At 36.5% G+C, this 16,193-nt stretch overlaps 1 protein-coding gene across 1 annotated transcript in view; it reads left to right on the top strand.

Annotated features, from left to right (window-relative positions):
- Positions 1-13,816, top strand: part of LOC127435401 (thyrotropin-releasing hormone-degrading ectoenzyme-like) — a 177,348-nt gene extending 163,532 nt beyond the window's left edge. The window contains exons 18-20 of the mRNA XM_051688860.1: positions 9,282-9,422; positions 10,048-10,129; positions 11,795-13,816. Coding sequence (XP_051544820.1) covers positions 9,282-9,422; positions 10,048-10,129; positions 11,795-11,938 — 367 coding nt within the window. The 3' untranslated portion in view covers positions 11,939-13,816. The remainder of the gene's footprint in view (positions 1-9,281; positions 9,423-10,047; positions 10,130-11,794) is intronic.
- Positions 13,817-16,193: the final 2,377 nt, after the last annotated feature.

The raw sequence follows: 16,193 nt of genomic DNA, 5'->3' as shown, positions 1-16,193 counted from the left end.
TCAACCTATCTTTTCTCTCTGATTTTAGGGGTTATTCAAAGGACTGTTTCTTTGATAGGAATTTTGTTCCAGGACTAACTAAGGATCTTGATCAAGGAAGATGTCTTGGCAAAATTATGTTCAGCTTCTGATGGTTGTGGGTTTTAAATGGTTTCTAGCTGGTCAAAGCAGGTCATTTATGGTCATTAGCTGGTTCAAGTGGTTGATCAGCAAGAGTACTAGCTGATGAGGCCAAGCTCAGCCTGGCAGTGCTGGTAGACCATCTTGGCTATGCAAGTTCAGATCTAGTTTAGCTGACTAATCATGTTTCAAAACACATCTTAAGCAAATGATGGGGCAACTAAAGCAGCAACAATGTTATAAAGATGTGGCAGAATTCATTGTTATAAAAAAAAAAAAAAAAGCAGTAGCAATACTCGTGTTAATGAGACACTAGCTGCTGATGCTACAGTGCATTTCATTAGCATGCTTTGATAACCACACTGACTACATTGTGATGTGTGTGAACTGATAGATATCAGCTAAAGATAAGAACAGGGCAGCAGTTGATTCCCCTCTAAATGTTGATTTACAGTGTATCGAGTTTGATATCTGGAGTTCTGCATTAATTTCATTTTATTAATTAATTCCCAAGACAATGTGTTTGTTATCTCTGTTTAATGTGTTTATATTTATTGTATATCAGATGCTGTGATTCATTTTTAAAGTCTTATTAGAGTTGAAACCCCACAGTTTTATCCATGATGATTCACACATCTTGCCCAAAGAGTATTTGCTGTTGCTTTTAAAGGCCTTAAATATCTCTTATTTGACTTTATTTGCATGTGACTTTAGATATTACTGAGTGGGGCATTCTTTCAGTTGACTCGTTCGACATCTGACTATGGGACACGCCTCTTGCATGGCCATCCATGAAGCCCTATATAATCACAACTTAAAGGCTATTGGCCAGTGCAACAGGGAAGTCACTCCCATTTCCTGTGTAACCCATCCTACATCTCTTCACTCGTGGCATCTGCAACAAGCACTTTTTTTTAGTGCACCTACTGTTGGCTAGATTTAACTGTCTGAAAAGCCACTCGTTACAAAAAATAAATATTGTCTTACCAGTTGAACATGGTTTCCTCAAAGTCTTGTAAAACCAAGCTGCCATCTCGCCCGTGCCTGCAAGCATGCAGATTTTCCATATTGGCTTGAGACCCATACATTATTTTGCGGTCATCGTATTGTCTTGCTCGATCCATAGGAAGAACTTTGGGTTCTACTACATTTACACAGATGCCAGACCTTATATTGATCATTATTTTAAGAAGGCCAGAGCAGAATGTTCCTGATTTGCTTTGCTGAATAGGCATAACAGCAATCATAAGTAATAAGCTGTATTTCTTATGAAATTGAAACGGAACCTCTTGGACCTGCATATATGCTTATATATAAGCAGTCCCAAACAGACATTAATTCATCATGAAGCGATGACTTGAAAATCTTATGAAGTTTAGAAAAAAGTGGAGAGTTTTTTTGTTGTTTTTTTTACTCTGTTAACAAAGACAATATGGATATATGCATCATGAGGATAATTAAACAATTCAGCTTGAAACATATTGTTGATGAAAATATGAGGATAAAAAAAAAAAAAAAAAAAAAAAAAAAACACTGCAAGATAAAAACCTTGTCAAATAAAACCTTGTCAAATGATCCAGTCTTAGTATTTTGAGGATTGCACCATCTGAGCTGCAGGAGCTGTAAGAGCTGAACACCAATAAACTGAAGCGCTTAGTGGGTTATAATCATCATAATATTTTTTTTTTTTTTGAACACACCCAATATACTGTATGACATTAATCAACTATATCAACAACATAACTGACAATACCCTGGAACATTGAAGTGCCGTTACCTCAGACTAGTAACAGGTCAGATAAAGAGTCCACTCCATGTATTGTGTTGTAAGTTCATCAAAAAAATAATACTCGATTGCTACCGCATTTCCGACATTGCGTATCACTAGTGTAGACACAATTATCAATTATAATGGGAGCTGTTGTGTCGCTTTCAGTGATATAAATTAAATTAATCTTTTATAGAATATTGACATAAACTGGAGGAGCTGTCAGGTTCAGCCAAAGCAAGTTTAGTTTTGTTGAAACTAATAAGCCATTAGACTAATCACTTTCAGAAAAATACCATTAGGCTACCACAGTACCACAGCACACTATGCAGTCTGCGTAGGGCACCAACTCCCTGGGGGGCACCATCATACCCTGGGGGGGGCACAGAAACTCCATCGGCTACCCTTACTCGCATGTTATACATTATTCAAGAACCCTGTAGCATTTGCGGAACACAGTCGATCGCCTCAAGCTTTATCATCGCGCCTTCGTACCGTGCACCACGTTATCAGGGTAATGCCATGGTACTGATTTTGATCATGTTCATATTTCATGATACTGTCATGGTACTCCAAGGTACTAAAATACCATGGTTTTACTGACATGTGTCGTAAACATGGGGTTATCACAGACCATGTCTGAAAATAAATAAATAAATAGGCTATTATTTGTGATAAAGGAAAAATGGTGCAGTGTGTGTGTGTGTGTATATATATATATATATATATATATATATATATATATATATATATATATATACTACTCATTAAAAAAAAGAAAAAGAAAATCAGTGCCCTTTTTTATCCTTTCGCCCCTGTCCCTGCTAAGGTCTGTGCACGTCACTGCATGGAATCCTCTTTGACGCATGCAGTGCAGAAAGCACAATCTTGAAAAGGTAAAGGTAATGGGCAGGGCTTCCCTGTTGCATTGGCTGATAGCTTTTAAGGCATGATTATATAGAGCTCCCTCAGAGAAACAAGGTTATTTAATAACTTAAATGGAATATTCTGCTTTTGTTTTTATTTTTCAATCTAATGTTTACAGTATGTATTGCATCTATGGCATGGTACTTCAAAGAATTCCATGTTATTACTATGTTGCATGTCCAAAAACAATTTTATTACCATGATACTTTTCAATGTTTTTTGCCCTGGCACATTGTCCTAAAAGTCCTTCTAAGGTGGAACTTGTTTTCACAGACATTAGATCAGGGGTTTTCAATGGGGGCATTCAAAGGATGCCAGGGGGCGCTGAGAGAAAATTAGTAGGGGGCGGGGCATTAGGTTACAAATGGGGGGCGTTTACCAGTCATAATAATCAAATCTATCATCAAGTTCCTCTTTGTATTAAAAAATTTATCTAGACTTGGAGTATACCAGTTGGTTCTCAATTATACGGGTTGGTACGCATTTGTACCGCGGTTCATCTGATTTTGAAGTCTAGAGATGCATCTGAAGTATCTGGTTTAGCAACGTCAAATACACAGGCGTAGGCACAACCTTGGCTAATGCACCTGTATGGCTCTATAGATGGATATGGCTCAATGGACAGGGATGAAGGGAATGAAGTAGGGGGATGTTCATCAAAAACAGGTTGAGAACCATTGCATTAGACTGAAAATACCCTGGAATATCTCTTTATTATCTATAGCACAAAAGTATAATGAGACCCCTGGGGCCTGTACCATAAAGCTAGTTGAACAAACTCAGGGTTACAAGATTAGTTTTGTGTTGACTAAACCAAACCAACCCAATCTGGCTTAATTGGTACCATGACGCTGATCATCAACTTCCTCTGTCAAACCAGGCTTTGATCCTGAGTTTATGATTAGTTCAGGCAGGAATTCATTGAAAGCTTAATATAATTTAATACTATTACAAATTAATATAGGCTACTACTGAATAGTTAAATAGGAAACACTTCACGATTGTGGACTTTTAAGATTTTTTTTCTGTAAAGTGCGCTTTAAGAGACATGGGGGTATTGACTTCATTGTGTCAGATGTCACTTTACTCACATCTGATTGGTTCAGTATCTATTACCCAGAACAAAACCTGATAATGGAGATGAACACTGGTAAAGGCCAACATACTTTCATGGTACCTAAAACCCAGAATTGACCCAAACTAAAACTTACATGGCTTAATTTACCACTAAACTACCAAGGATGGTGTGGACCTAATTGCAGAGAGAGCAAGAGAAAGAGAGATATAGAAACTTAAGATGCAGGGTATGAAGGTTATTTAATGAAACAATTCAAATCACACCAAAAAAAAAAAAAAAAAAAAAAAAAAAAGTCCATCAGAGTCTAGAGCAGTAGTTCTCAACCTTTTTTGGATGAATGCCCCCTCTTCTTCATTCCCTTGCCCCACGGTTTCCACGTCTCGGACCGTGCTAATCACTGGTTCTAGCAGCGCTGCAATGATCAGAGGTGCGCGTTTTAAGAGCTCAAGACTGGTCTGCGAGTAAAAAAGAAGAGCTTTGCATTCACTCTTCTCTGTCCATTGAGCTGTATCCATCTACAGAGCCATACAGGTGCATTAGCCGAGGTTGTGACTCCGCCTGTCTGTTGGATGCCGCTAAACCAGATACTTAAGATGCATCGCTAGACTTCAGAATCAGATGAACTGCGGTACAAATACAAGGGCGTAGCAGCCCTTTTTAAAAAGGTGATTTTTGTCCCCTGCACTTTTCTAAGCTAAACCCATACCGAGTCCAAATGGTGGATTTGTATACAGTATTCTTTGCATGTTGTTACTTTGGGCTGATTGTGCGACCATCCAGCCAATCACAGGTGAGTTTCATGAGTTTCATGCATACAAAGTTGCTTTAAACAATGCTCATTTATCCATGTTTTCTATCTGCATTGATGTTGATCTAAATGAATAATCTAGAGGTGAGCAACACAAAAATGAGAGTTATTTATCGGCATATCATTCTTGATTGGCAGCATAATGTGAAATGCACTGCAGAAAAACAAAAACAAAGGACAATCCTTCTTTAAAGCACACAAGTGGAGTTTATATCAGCGCCTGAGTCTTCATTAAGTTCTGCTTTTTACATTATGTTTGTTAGGTAATAATTTGATCGGTTGTTTTTGCCAATTTAAGCAGATTACTAGATCTGTGTTAAATATGTAAAGCTAATTTTAATATCAGCTCCTGTTTTTTTACCTCTATGTTGGTGTGCAGTCAACAAACTGTAGGAAAAAAAAAGATAGATCTGATTCTTAGAACACAGGCATTTTACTGAAGTGAATAGATATGTCGACCTGCTTTTTTATACATGAAAACGTATGGACGTTATTGAAACTCGTTATAATTATTATAAGACTATTATTGTTGTCTTTTGAAAAAGTCATGCTCAGCAGCTCACAAACTGTAGGGAAATGAGAGATTTTCTTTGTTCTTATAATGCTTAAAACCTCTACTAAAATCTCTTTGTAGGTCTGTAGATATACACATCTTAAAGGATTAAAATGTTCTTTTGATCACTGATTCAGTGACTAACTCATTTCACAGAAGACTCTTGTTTGTCACCACCTTCTGGCATCACCAGAAATGGTCACTGAATCATTAAATGTATCTGAACGAATTTTGGTGAACGTAGTCAAAACACTCGAGCCACTTGGAAACATTTAAATCCCACAATTAAGAAATGAATTGCACATGCACAATTGTCATTATTGTAATTGATTAAATAATTTATACAGGACCAGCTTGTGCTCGGTCTTTATTGTCATGTGTGAAACAGAAGCAAGTGCTCCACAAGATGCCCTTTATTTTTGTAGCTAATTTTGCAATTATTTAGCAATACATGAATCTTTAAAATGCTACAAATATTAAAAGTAAATAATACTTATATATTAATATAATACTTATACTTGTATATTAATATATTCTGTAATATATTTATACTGCACTGTAAGTGTTGGGTCTGTGCAAGCCACCTACTCACAGATGTGCCCCCCACTTTTAAAATGACTGCTACGCCCCTGTACAAATGCGTACCAACCCATATAATGGAGAACTGATATCCTCCAAGTCTAGATAACCGTTTTAATGCAAAGAGAAACTAGACAATAGATTTGATTAATATGACTGATAAATGCCCCTCATCTGTAACCTAACGCCCCACTCTCAACTAATTTGCTCTGAGTGCCCCCTGGCATCCTTTGAATGCTCCCTGGGAGGCAGTACTGCCCCCGTTGAGAATCCCTGCTCTTCATGAACAGTGCCTTCAGAACAGAGGCTCAACAACAATATCATGATCCATTTAGAGGTTAAAAGGTGGAAATATGTGAGATCTCCTCAAAGTAGGTTTCAAGGGATTGGTTTCTTTAACACAGATTATGTGTAGTTCAGTCTAAATTACACAGCAAATGGTTATTCTCCATTGAAAACTTATTTAAGTATAATACTAGGTAGTAGGGATGCACCGATATGGAATTTCTGGGCCGATACGATAACCGCTAATTCACAGCTCATTGTGGCCGATACCGATTACATATATATATATATATATATAATCCTTTAACCTGGAACTGCTAGCTAATTCATTAAAAGCTTCTCATTTGAGTTTTGTAAGTTGGGAATAGGTAAAATCATACAGATCAAATAAATATTCATGAGTCATAACATTAGAAAAGTCTTATAAAATACAACAAGCACATTCATTTCACTCACAAACAGTTTTTTAGCCATCTCGAGTCACTCTGAAAATTGTGTCAAGATCGATGAACCGTGTTAGGTTGTTTTGGACTTGTTTTAAATGCAACGCTGTGCTGCAAGTAACGATGTACAATTTCCCACATTCTGTTTGTTTCATTAAGTAATAAGCAAAAATGATCGCCTCCAAGTAACATACATACATGTTTTTGTCGCGTGTGCGCACGTGCACTGTCGATTGGAGCTGCCCGAGTTCCTGCCTGAAGAAAAGACTCTGCAGGCAGTCAGAGATTCTCAGCAGCAACCAAATAAACTGTAACAAATTACCGATGAAAATATCGGTGGTAATTCCATTATCTCTGTAATAATAATATTTAGATTTTCCCAGTTATCGGCCTGTAATATATCGTCCGCCGTTTATATTGTGCATCCCTACTAAATAGTGTCAGTGTGCAGGAGCCCTGCCTGTATTTTAAGTGATGCTAGTGTGAATTCATTCAGAGCTCTGCAGGACTCCAGAGATGAAGGATATTTGAAATATTTCATGACGTTAGCGTTCAGGCGTCCACTTTTTCTCTAGTGTTGGAGTTGAAAGAGTCTAGAAGACCACTAGCAGGATTTCGTTGATTTCAGCTGCCCTTAAATTTCACACAGCATGCACAAGCAAAACCCCTATCATTAGTGTGGTGTGTGCGCGTGATATTTAATCTACCACAGAGAAAACTGCCCTGTGTGTTTAATGATCAAGCATGTTCCATTCAGTCAGTTTGAAGGCTCTGGTAGATGGCACTCTGTTTAGTATTGATTTCTGTCTTGTTGGTGTGGCTGAAGTAAATTGTATCCCCCTCCTCCATGTTTTTGTATTTTTTTATGTCTGTTGTGATGCAGTGAGCGAGTGTGAACTGCTCTGTGCAACTAATGTGTGTTTGTGTGGTCAGCTGATCTCACCTCCACTTTCACTGGTAACTGGTGCACCAGTCTAGTGTGCTGCTTGCTGAATACTACACAGTATACACTGTATACAGCCTACCATTTAAAAATAGTTTGTAAAAACATTATGCATTATACAATGATTAACATTTCAAAAATGCTTGTCTGCTATTGCTAGTCTGCATTATCGGATACTGTTTTCCACGAAGTGTGGTCTGGTTGTACACTGCACATTTAGGCAAATGTAGTAGATGAACCAGGTATTCCATGCATACAGAAAATGTGGAATCGGTTTACAGTGTGCAAAGTGTATACTGCAGAAAAAGTATGTTGTTTGTAGTATGGTAGTTGTATGGTATTCCAAACACAGACAGAGGATGCCAGAGTATGTCATGATTATCAGTACTTTTAGGGGTTTTAAATGACGATACAGTGTGATAACAATGTCAAACATGTGGACATTTGCATACTGTCACAAAGATACCTGCTAGAATTCTATAACATGAGTCAGATATCAGAACTACAAACTGTATCAGAATTGCAAACTATATTTCAAAGGGTGAACATTAAAAGAGAAAGAATAAAGATTTGAGAATTGGCACAGCAAAATAAATCTGTTCTGCAAAGCTTGTTCACACTTGCCCACAAAGGAACCATAAGATGTCACATTTCCAAGGTGTAAAGGTGCAGTCTTCACACAAATGTGAGCTTGTCACCATAACAATAATCTCCAGTGTGTTCATGAACAGGCCGTACAAGTGACTCGACAAACAAAAGCTCTGGAGTTCAGCCCAGAACAACAGTTGAGCAAAAATGACCCAAATAACAGTGAAGCGATTATGTCTCATCTAATTGCAAATTGAAAACTTGCTCACCGTGGTTTTGTCTTTATGTGTAACGACTCATTTCGTACCTCTGCCTTTTTTTGTCTACTTGATATTTTGCACCAATTTGAAGTGAATAGGTCTGTCTGCGTTTGATTTGGGCTTCTCAGGTAATTACTTTTTGAAGACGCTGACGCACACTATTGAAAACATATTTTGAATAATTGGTTCACTGTGCCCGTCAGTGGCTGAAAATGGCAATGCAAAATGTGATTTTAAGCACTTTCATTTCAGATTTACTCAAGCTTAAAACAAGTGTAAAATTATCTGAGAAATGTATTTAAAATAGCATATACAGAAAAAAAAAAAAAATATTTTTTTTTAAATACAAGACATTAAGCTGTAGTGTATCTAAGTCCTAGTTTTTCCTGGCATGGAGGCATGTTGTATTTTCAGTTTATACCTCAGTGTTTGAATTCTTCTTTGCAATTGGTTGACATTCCAAGGGTCTTGATTTATTTTCTATATACTTTCTATGAAGTAGTTTCTGGTTTGTAAACCGCATTACAGGTGCTAATAACATTGCCACATTCTTTCTGAATTGTTAGAAATTAAGTTTTCTGCTTTGTGACATGGCTGCATTACCAATTAATTTTCAGTAATTCAGTGGTCTAGCATCAATTATTCCTTTATATCCAGTCCAACACTGAATCTGTGTCTGCAGAACTCTGTGGAAATTGTTCATTCATCATTCATGAAGTTTTACACCTTCCTGGCCGTCGGTTATTCATTTTAATAATACCTTCAGCTACCAATAAGAGTGTGACACTCCGTAGAGCTCTGGTTAAAATGTTTTTCCATGTTTAAATCCATGCCACAGATTGTCCCCAATAATCAGCACTAAAAATGTGGAAAAGGTATCCAGATTATGTCTGGGCCTGCTTATATCTCCTATTTGTTTTGTTGTCCAGGCTCCTAAATCTTTCTCTGACCTCTGACCTGGTCCCAGATCAAGATGTGATTGATGTCATCATACATGTGGCCCGCAATCCAATCGGAAGACATTTAGCATGGAGATATTTCAGAAAGAAGTGGGACATCTTGAATTCCAGGTAAATCTAGCAGATGGGGCCTCTTCATTCATCTATCTGTTTATCTAAGACTTTAATCTTTAATTCCTGATGTAAATTTCACATTTGCTTTCACACTATCATTAGACAATAGGACCCACATTATATTAGCTGGCCTTGACTACTTTGCACTTAACCATTTGAAACAATGCACTTATTATGTACATACATGTTGTTGCATTGTAATTACATTTAAAGTATTTGCATTTAATTACATTTATTGTTACACTGTTAACTTTACCCCTAACTCTAACCCAACCCTTACCCCAAAACCTAACTCTAATCCCTAACCCTACCCTTACTCCTAAACCTACCCATACCTCAACCTCAGCAGCAGCAAATGTGTGAATTTTGCAGAACAACATGTAGTTACACAGTAAATACATATTCTTGTATGCATTTAATGTTAGTGCATAGTAGTTATGGCCACCTAATATAAAGTGTGACTGACATTTATTGTTGAATCTGATTTACTTGTTTGTGTGTGGAGAGGCAGAGAGCATTATGAGAAATATTTATTGGTGTTTGTCTGCTGGGCTCATTAGAATGGTGTGGTGTGATATATAAACACCAGTGTATTTAATAACTGCATCTCTCTCATTTACAGGTATGGTGAAGCCTTATTTATGAACTCCAAATTAATCAGCGGTGTGACAGAGTTTCTGAATACTGAGGCCGAGTTGAATGAGGTGAGTCTGGGCTTATACACACCCTGAGAAAAGATGCAGTCCAAATTAATCAATTGATGACTTCATGAAACATTAATACTTCCAAAGAATTGTGGTCAGATGAAGAATTTAGACATAGAAAAGGAGCAAAAGTAGACTTTGCAGATGGCAAAATTGTTCTGTTGAATTTCATGTTGTTATTTACTCATTTGTAACTGCTTAACCCGACAACAGGAAATGTTATGAATATTCACTTATTTAACCCTTGTGCATCAATAAAAAAAAAGTTACTCAGAGGTCCTTCGAGGACAAAAATGTCCATGTCAAAAAAACTGCCATAAAAATGTTATATATTCATATTATTTTCCAGTTTCACTGACTCTTGATTTTTTGAACCAGTATCAGTCCTGATCACAACTACCAAATATTCATTCATTTTCAGGATTTTAACCCTTTAAATGCCAGTTTGTTTACATAATGCCACTGTTGTTTTTTACACACACACACACACACACACACACACACATTTCTCAGTGCACACATACAAAACACACTCTGGCATCCATACCAACACACCCACACAATTGTAGCTGCATCATTTATTCAGTTGGCCTGCAGTGCTCTACAGCAAACAGAAAATAGGAAGAAAGCATGTATTTGCTCCATAGGCTAAACATGAGAAAAATGGCACCATCTGGTGGAAAATATTAAACATTTAAATTTTGATTCCAGGGCTCTGGAATGAAAGCATAATACCATAGAATTCATGATTTTATGCTTTAATGGCACTGGGATCAAATATTGCAGTTTTGACGGGTTTAAATGGGGACATTTTTGTCCTGAAGGTCCTGAGTAAAACTATTTTGTGTACACAGTGTATTGTAGGTGTATTTTAGGAGCTGAGGTTAAAATATCAAAATTTCCCCAAAAATGCACCTTTGGCAAAATGTATGCCATTGGCATTAACAGCCAAAATGATGGAAAAAAATAAAATGATAAAACAAAAATGTCCCGAAGGTCGCACAAGGGTTAAATTCATTCAGACTGCTGATACTTCTCACTGCAGGACAGCAGGTTCTCATATAGCTGACTTCATCTTCACAATTTACATTATTCCCACAGAGATAATACAAACCCTTTTGTTTTCTTAGAGTATTACCATACTGTCATTGACAATGAATTGCTTTTGGAGCCCTTCAGATTTGTTGTACAATCAGCAGTACATTTAACAGTGTTCTTGCATTATTACGGCATACGTGTCAATTCATGTACATCTCATGACCCAAGGTATTGTGAATTGTTTACATAACTTGTTTTTTGATCAATTGAAATTTCTGACAAGAATCTTTATGCCCTTAACTGGTGGTGGAGGTTAGCAGGGCTTTTTAGACAGTTCTTCCCTTCTATAAAAACAACAACAAAACAGATAATTCTGTTCACTTTAAATGCAAGCCAGTATCTCATTGTCTTTAGCACCGTTGTTATCTGCTAAATTACATGTTGGGAATTTGCATGTAATGCATCGTATATGCTGCTGCTGTTTAATTGTCTGATGTTATCCACTCTCTACATCAGTATTGGATGCACTAAATTCGAGGATAATTTTAAATTATGTTCTGGGGAATATCTTGAATTCAGCAGAGCTCTTTTAATCATTTCTGTGTTGGTGTATGTTCTTCTCCTCAGCTGAAAGAGTTTATCCTGACCAGTGGAGGAGGGGCTGCACCTGCGTTCACTCGAGCCGTTGAGATTGTTCAAGCTAATGTAAAATGGCACATGCTGTACGAGCAACAGTTCTACCAATGGCTGCGGAAAGCTCCTGATGGTTAACGCAACACCAAGCATGGAAAATTCTATTAGCATGGAAGCTCTTTCAGACATTTAGAGGCCTGTGACTTTAGGAGACTTAAGTGATAATAAAATAGGCCTATACATTTTTGGATCATGACAATCTGCAAAATCAAGTTTTATTTCCCTGCTATTCATGCAATGAGCTGGCACTGCCCAAGACCAAGATGAAGGGAACGGTTTAGAAGGAAGCTACATTAAAGAAATCAACATTGAAAATTGCATTGTGGTGTCCATCTGAACTGACAGATGATTTTATTTTCGTTGCCCCCTTGTATTTTGCATGAAACTCATTTCCTTTGTCCAATCATCCTGTTTGCTGAAATGTTATCTTTTTCTGAGTCCCAAGAAGCTCAGATTATCTTTGAAGACCAGACTGCAGCGCAAGGAGATTGCTCTTCGGTGTATATACACAATTTAGTCAAAGCATAATGATCGTCGAATGTGACAATCAGTGTTTTGATTGGACGCAAGGAAAAAGGGGGACAAAGCAGGTGAAGAGGAGAGATATCCATGTAGCCTTTCTCTCTCTAAAGCCATAAAGAGGAGCAGACTGAATTTTATCTCTTGTACAGGTGATGTTTGATATTGTTTGATCTGTTATAACCTTTTCAGCTGAAGTGTGTAATTTTTTTTTTTTTATTTTAAAATTCAGCTTAATATGTGGAGACAGCTATTAGTAAGCTAAGTTTAAAGAGCACCTATTATGGTTTTTCAAATATTACCTTTCATGTAGTGTGTTATATAGCTGTTTGTGAATGTAAACAAGTCTGCAAAAGTTTCAAAAATCAAAGTGCACGATAAATGGAGTTATTGACTCTCAAAAGAAAGAACCGATTCTGAACACCTGAAACGAGTCGTTAGTAATTCCAGACTTACTTCCTGTACTAACCTATGTCATTTGGTAACAAAAAAAACGCCTCTGGTCTTCAATGGCTGCTCATGAACAGCTTTGACCTGCCCTCGAACACTACACGAAGTGGTAGACCAATCACAACACAATGGGACATCTGACCAATTAGAGCAGAGTAGGCTCTCTGAAAGGAGGAGTTTAGAATGAATCCTTTAGAGCGGATCATTGAACGAGTAAAAAAGGTAATGCTGCAATTTAAACTATGAGAAAATTAAAGTGTTTTTTGACCTTGGATGCATGTAAATCTATTGTATGAGACCTTTAAAACCAAATCAGGCATGTTTAAAAACAATAATAGCTGCTCTTTAAGCACTTTTCAGGCCAATCAAAATATTTCTCTGTTTGACTGAGCATCCCTAGCTGCCTGACACAGCAAAATTTGCTCAATCAGTGGTGTGAGTTTGGTGCGAGACTATCTTTTTGTCTGACCAGTGGAAGATGGGGATTGTTTTTGGTGAAAGCCATTTGAAAACATTGATTATTTTGGTAACTCCGATTGGTGACTCAAATTACACACTTCACCTTTAAGATGACACTTGATGATCATAGAAGAGGGAATCTTCTAGTAAACGTTCAGATTGCTCTCTGCAGGTTTTGGCAGGAGTGGTGATAATTTAACTGACAAGTGTCCCCTATCATTTGCATTCTCACAATGTTACTCTTGGCTCTCCTGTTTTTGGAGGGTGTGTCCTTGAATCTGTGGTATGTTTGTTTGAGTGGAAAAAATGATCTGAGTCAATATTTTTATTTATAATTCATTGATTCACTGAAGGGAGGTCAATGCAATCAGTGCAATTCTGATATGTGTTATCTTTATGAATCAAGTACACTGTTGGGTTATGTATGACTGGTTGTCATGGAGACCGATTACACAGTGTCCTAACCAGGCATAACAATATTTGTACACTAAAATGATAAAAAAAAAAAAAAAAATTAAGACAATAAAATTAGAAATTAGGCTGAACAGTTTGGTTTTTAGACCCATGAGAGTTAATTTGTAGACGGGGCTACCTGAAACCAAGTCAATGACAGAATACACTGTCGCGGCTGGTTAGGATACAGTGTTATGAAGACTGCCATATTTTTTATCTATTTCTTTCTTTTCAATACATCAACATGAATGAACACAAGTGTGCAACATTCCTATATATATATATATATATATATATATATATATATATATATATATATATATATATATATATATATATAATAAAAAAAAAAAAAATAGGGATGTCTCCCAGACTCTGGCACAATTCAAAATTTTAGCATTGGTTTTTAGTTGGAATTTACCAAATTACAATTCAAAGAAATTCAACAGTCACACAATAGGAATTTAATCAGTCCAACAAGTTTTTTGATTAAAAAAAAAAAAAAATAAAATAAAAAAAATGCATTGTTAATTCTGTAACTAATATAACTAGTAATGCCTAGTTATTCTTTATTTATTTTTCCCTCAATTGATCAGACATATTTCCCCTAAATCATTACTGGGGAAAACTGGGGAAGCCATATACTTATATTTTAACATTTTAATCTCTCACAGTTTCTATACATGATTTAATAAAAATTAAAAAATAAGAAAGGAAAGGGAAAAACACTTCCAGAACCAAGGCATGGAAAAAACAAAAAAAAAAAAACACTTCCAAAACAAAGGCATTGCAAAAAAAGTGTAAAAGTTCTATTAGGAACACTGGTGACTTCAGAACCCACCAATAGTACCTTTTATCCAGTTGGCAGTGTGACTCTCTTGAGGACTGTAAAATCTACTTTTTAAACAAATGCTTGGGTATTAAATTAAATCCCTAGACAAGACCCTTTAGTCGGTTCTCATAAAGTTATAATAAGTCACCTGTTTAATATCAGAACGATCCAATGTACATTTCCAGCCTTTTTATGTTCCTCTTTTCATGCTGTGTTTGATGTAATGCACTCTTTTTTTTCTAAATTAAAGTTAATATCCTCTGTGTTTTGAACAGAGCCGCATAATGATTTGAATGCTTACAATAAATTATTTTGTACAGTAATGCATTCTTGTCTAACTGTGCCTGTTATAGAGAGTTACTAAATGTACAGTGAAAATGTTGGTTCAAGTGCTTATGCTATATTTTCAAGGACAAATTCAATGAGAAGTCAGTCTGATATTTTTTAAAGGGCTAATCACACAAGGTGTAGGAACCTTATTGTATAAACAAATATGCAGACCGGTTTTGGGGTCTCTATGATGCCCAGATCTTAGACATAGATCTAGACACACAATTTCAGTTTACACCTACTGGGCAGGGAATTGTCATTTTTTTATTTCTCGACAATGCTTATTGAAAAAAAAAAAAAAAAAAAAACCTTGTACGGGACTTAAGCATCAAGTTTTGAGTATACAAGAGAAGTCTGGTCTGTTGGAGGGGGGAAAAAAGACATCTGCTTTTTTGGACAATTTGTCCTTAAGTCGTGAGCCTCTTTAGATTGCTTTCGACATGCAGTGTCCAACAATAAAAATTTTTCCAAGGTCAGATATAGCCTGTCCATCATTTTGAATTTGCTTAAACTCTGTATCTTATTAATGATTTGTCTTATCAAAACTTGGTAAGCATCATTGACCATATCCTGTGTGCATCAGAGCAATTTAGGGACAATGACCCCTAGTGGTCACAGTGCATTTTTTTTTTTTTTTTTTTTACAAATTCTGTCCAAATCTCACCAAATTTGGGTTGTCAATTTGTATGGGCAAATCATAAACCTTCCCAATTTTGCAATGTGCATCATAACTCTATTGTGTTTGGCCCTGTAATTGCTGCTTGCAGATATCTTTAATTTATATATCACAATCTGAACTCTGTTGATGGTTCACCTAGAGTATTGACTTTGCATTCTGCTATGCTTCACCTCTCAGAGAGGTAATGAAGCCTATGATCTGTAAAACTTCAAAAAGCCTCATCATGTAAATAAATAATTATAATCCACCAGACAATGGCAAACTTTCCAATTGTGCTGACATTTCAGAACAAAGCACTACACGAGACTGCAAATCCTCTTTGTGCCTCAAATGCATATTAATATGTTGCCATTTCCACAATACCTACAATCAAAGCGCTTTCACATTCAAATCAATGGAGGGGATTTAGAATGGATTCTCTCTTTTCACAGGGCTTTGTTCCCTGGAAAGACGGAAAGGGAGAGAGAAAGATGAAAGTGTGTGGAAAAATAAACAACTTAGTGCCACTCTTTAGCTTCCTTGTGGCCAGACAAATCAAAACAGGCCATACCTACTGTATCAACTACTCTTCTATACAGTATATGAAGTCACACCCTCATACCATAATGGGA

The sequence above is a fragment of the Myxocyprinus asiaticus genome, chromosome 45 (genome assembly GCF_019703515.2).
Source record: "Myxocyprinus asiaticus isolate MX2 ecotype Aquarium Trade chromosome 45, UBuf_Myxa_2, whole genome shotgun sequence".
Taxonomy (NCBI): domain Eukaryota; kingdom Metazoa; phylum Chordata; class Actinopteri; order Cypriniformes; family Catostomidae; genus Myxocyprinus; species Myxocyprinus asiaticus.
The sequence above is the reverse complement of the archived record's forward strand: the minus strand, read 5'-3'. Positions and strand labels throughout refer to the sequence as shown.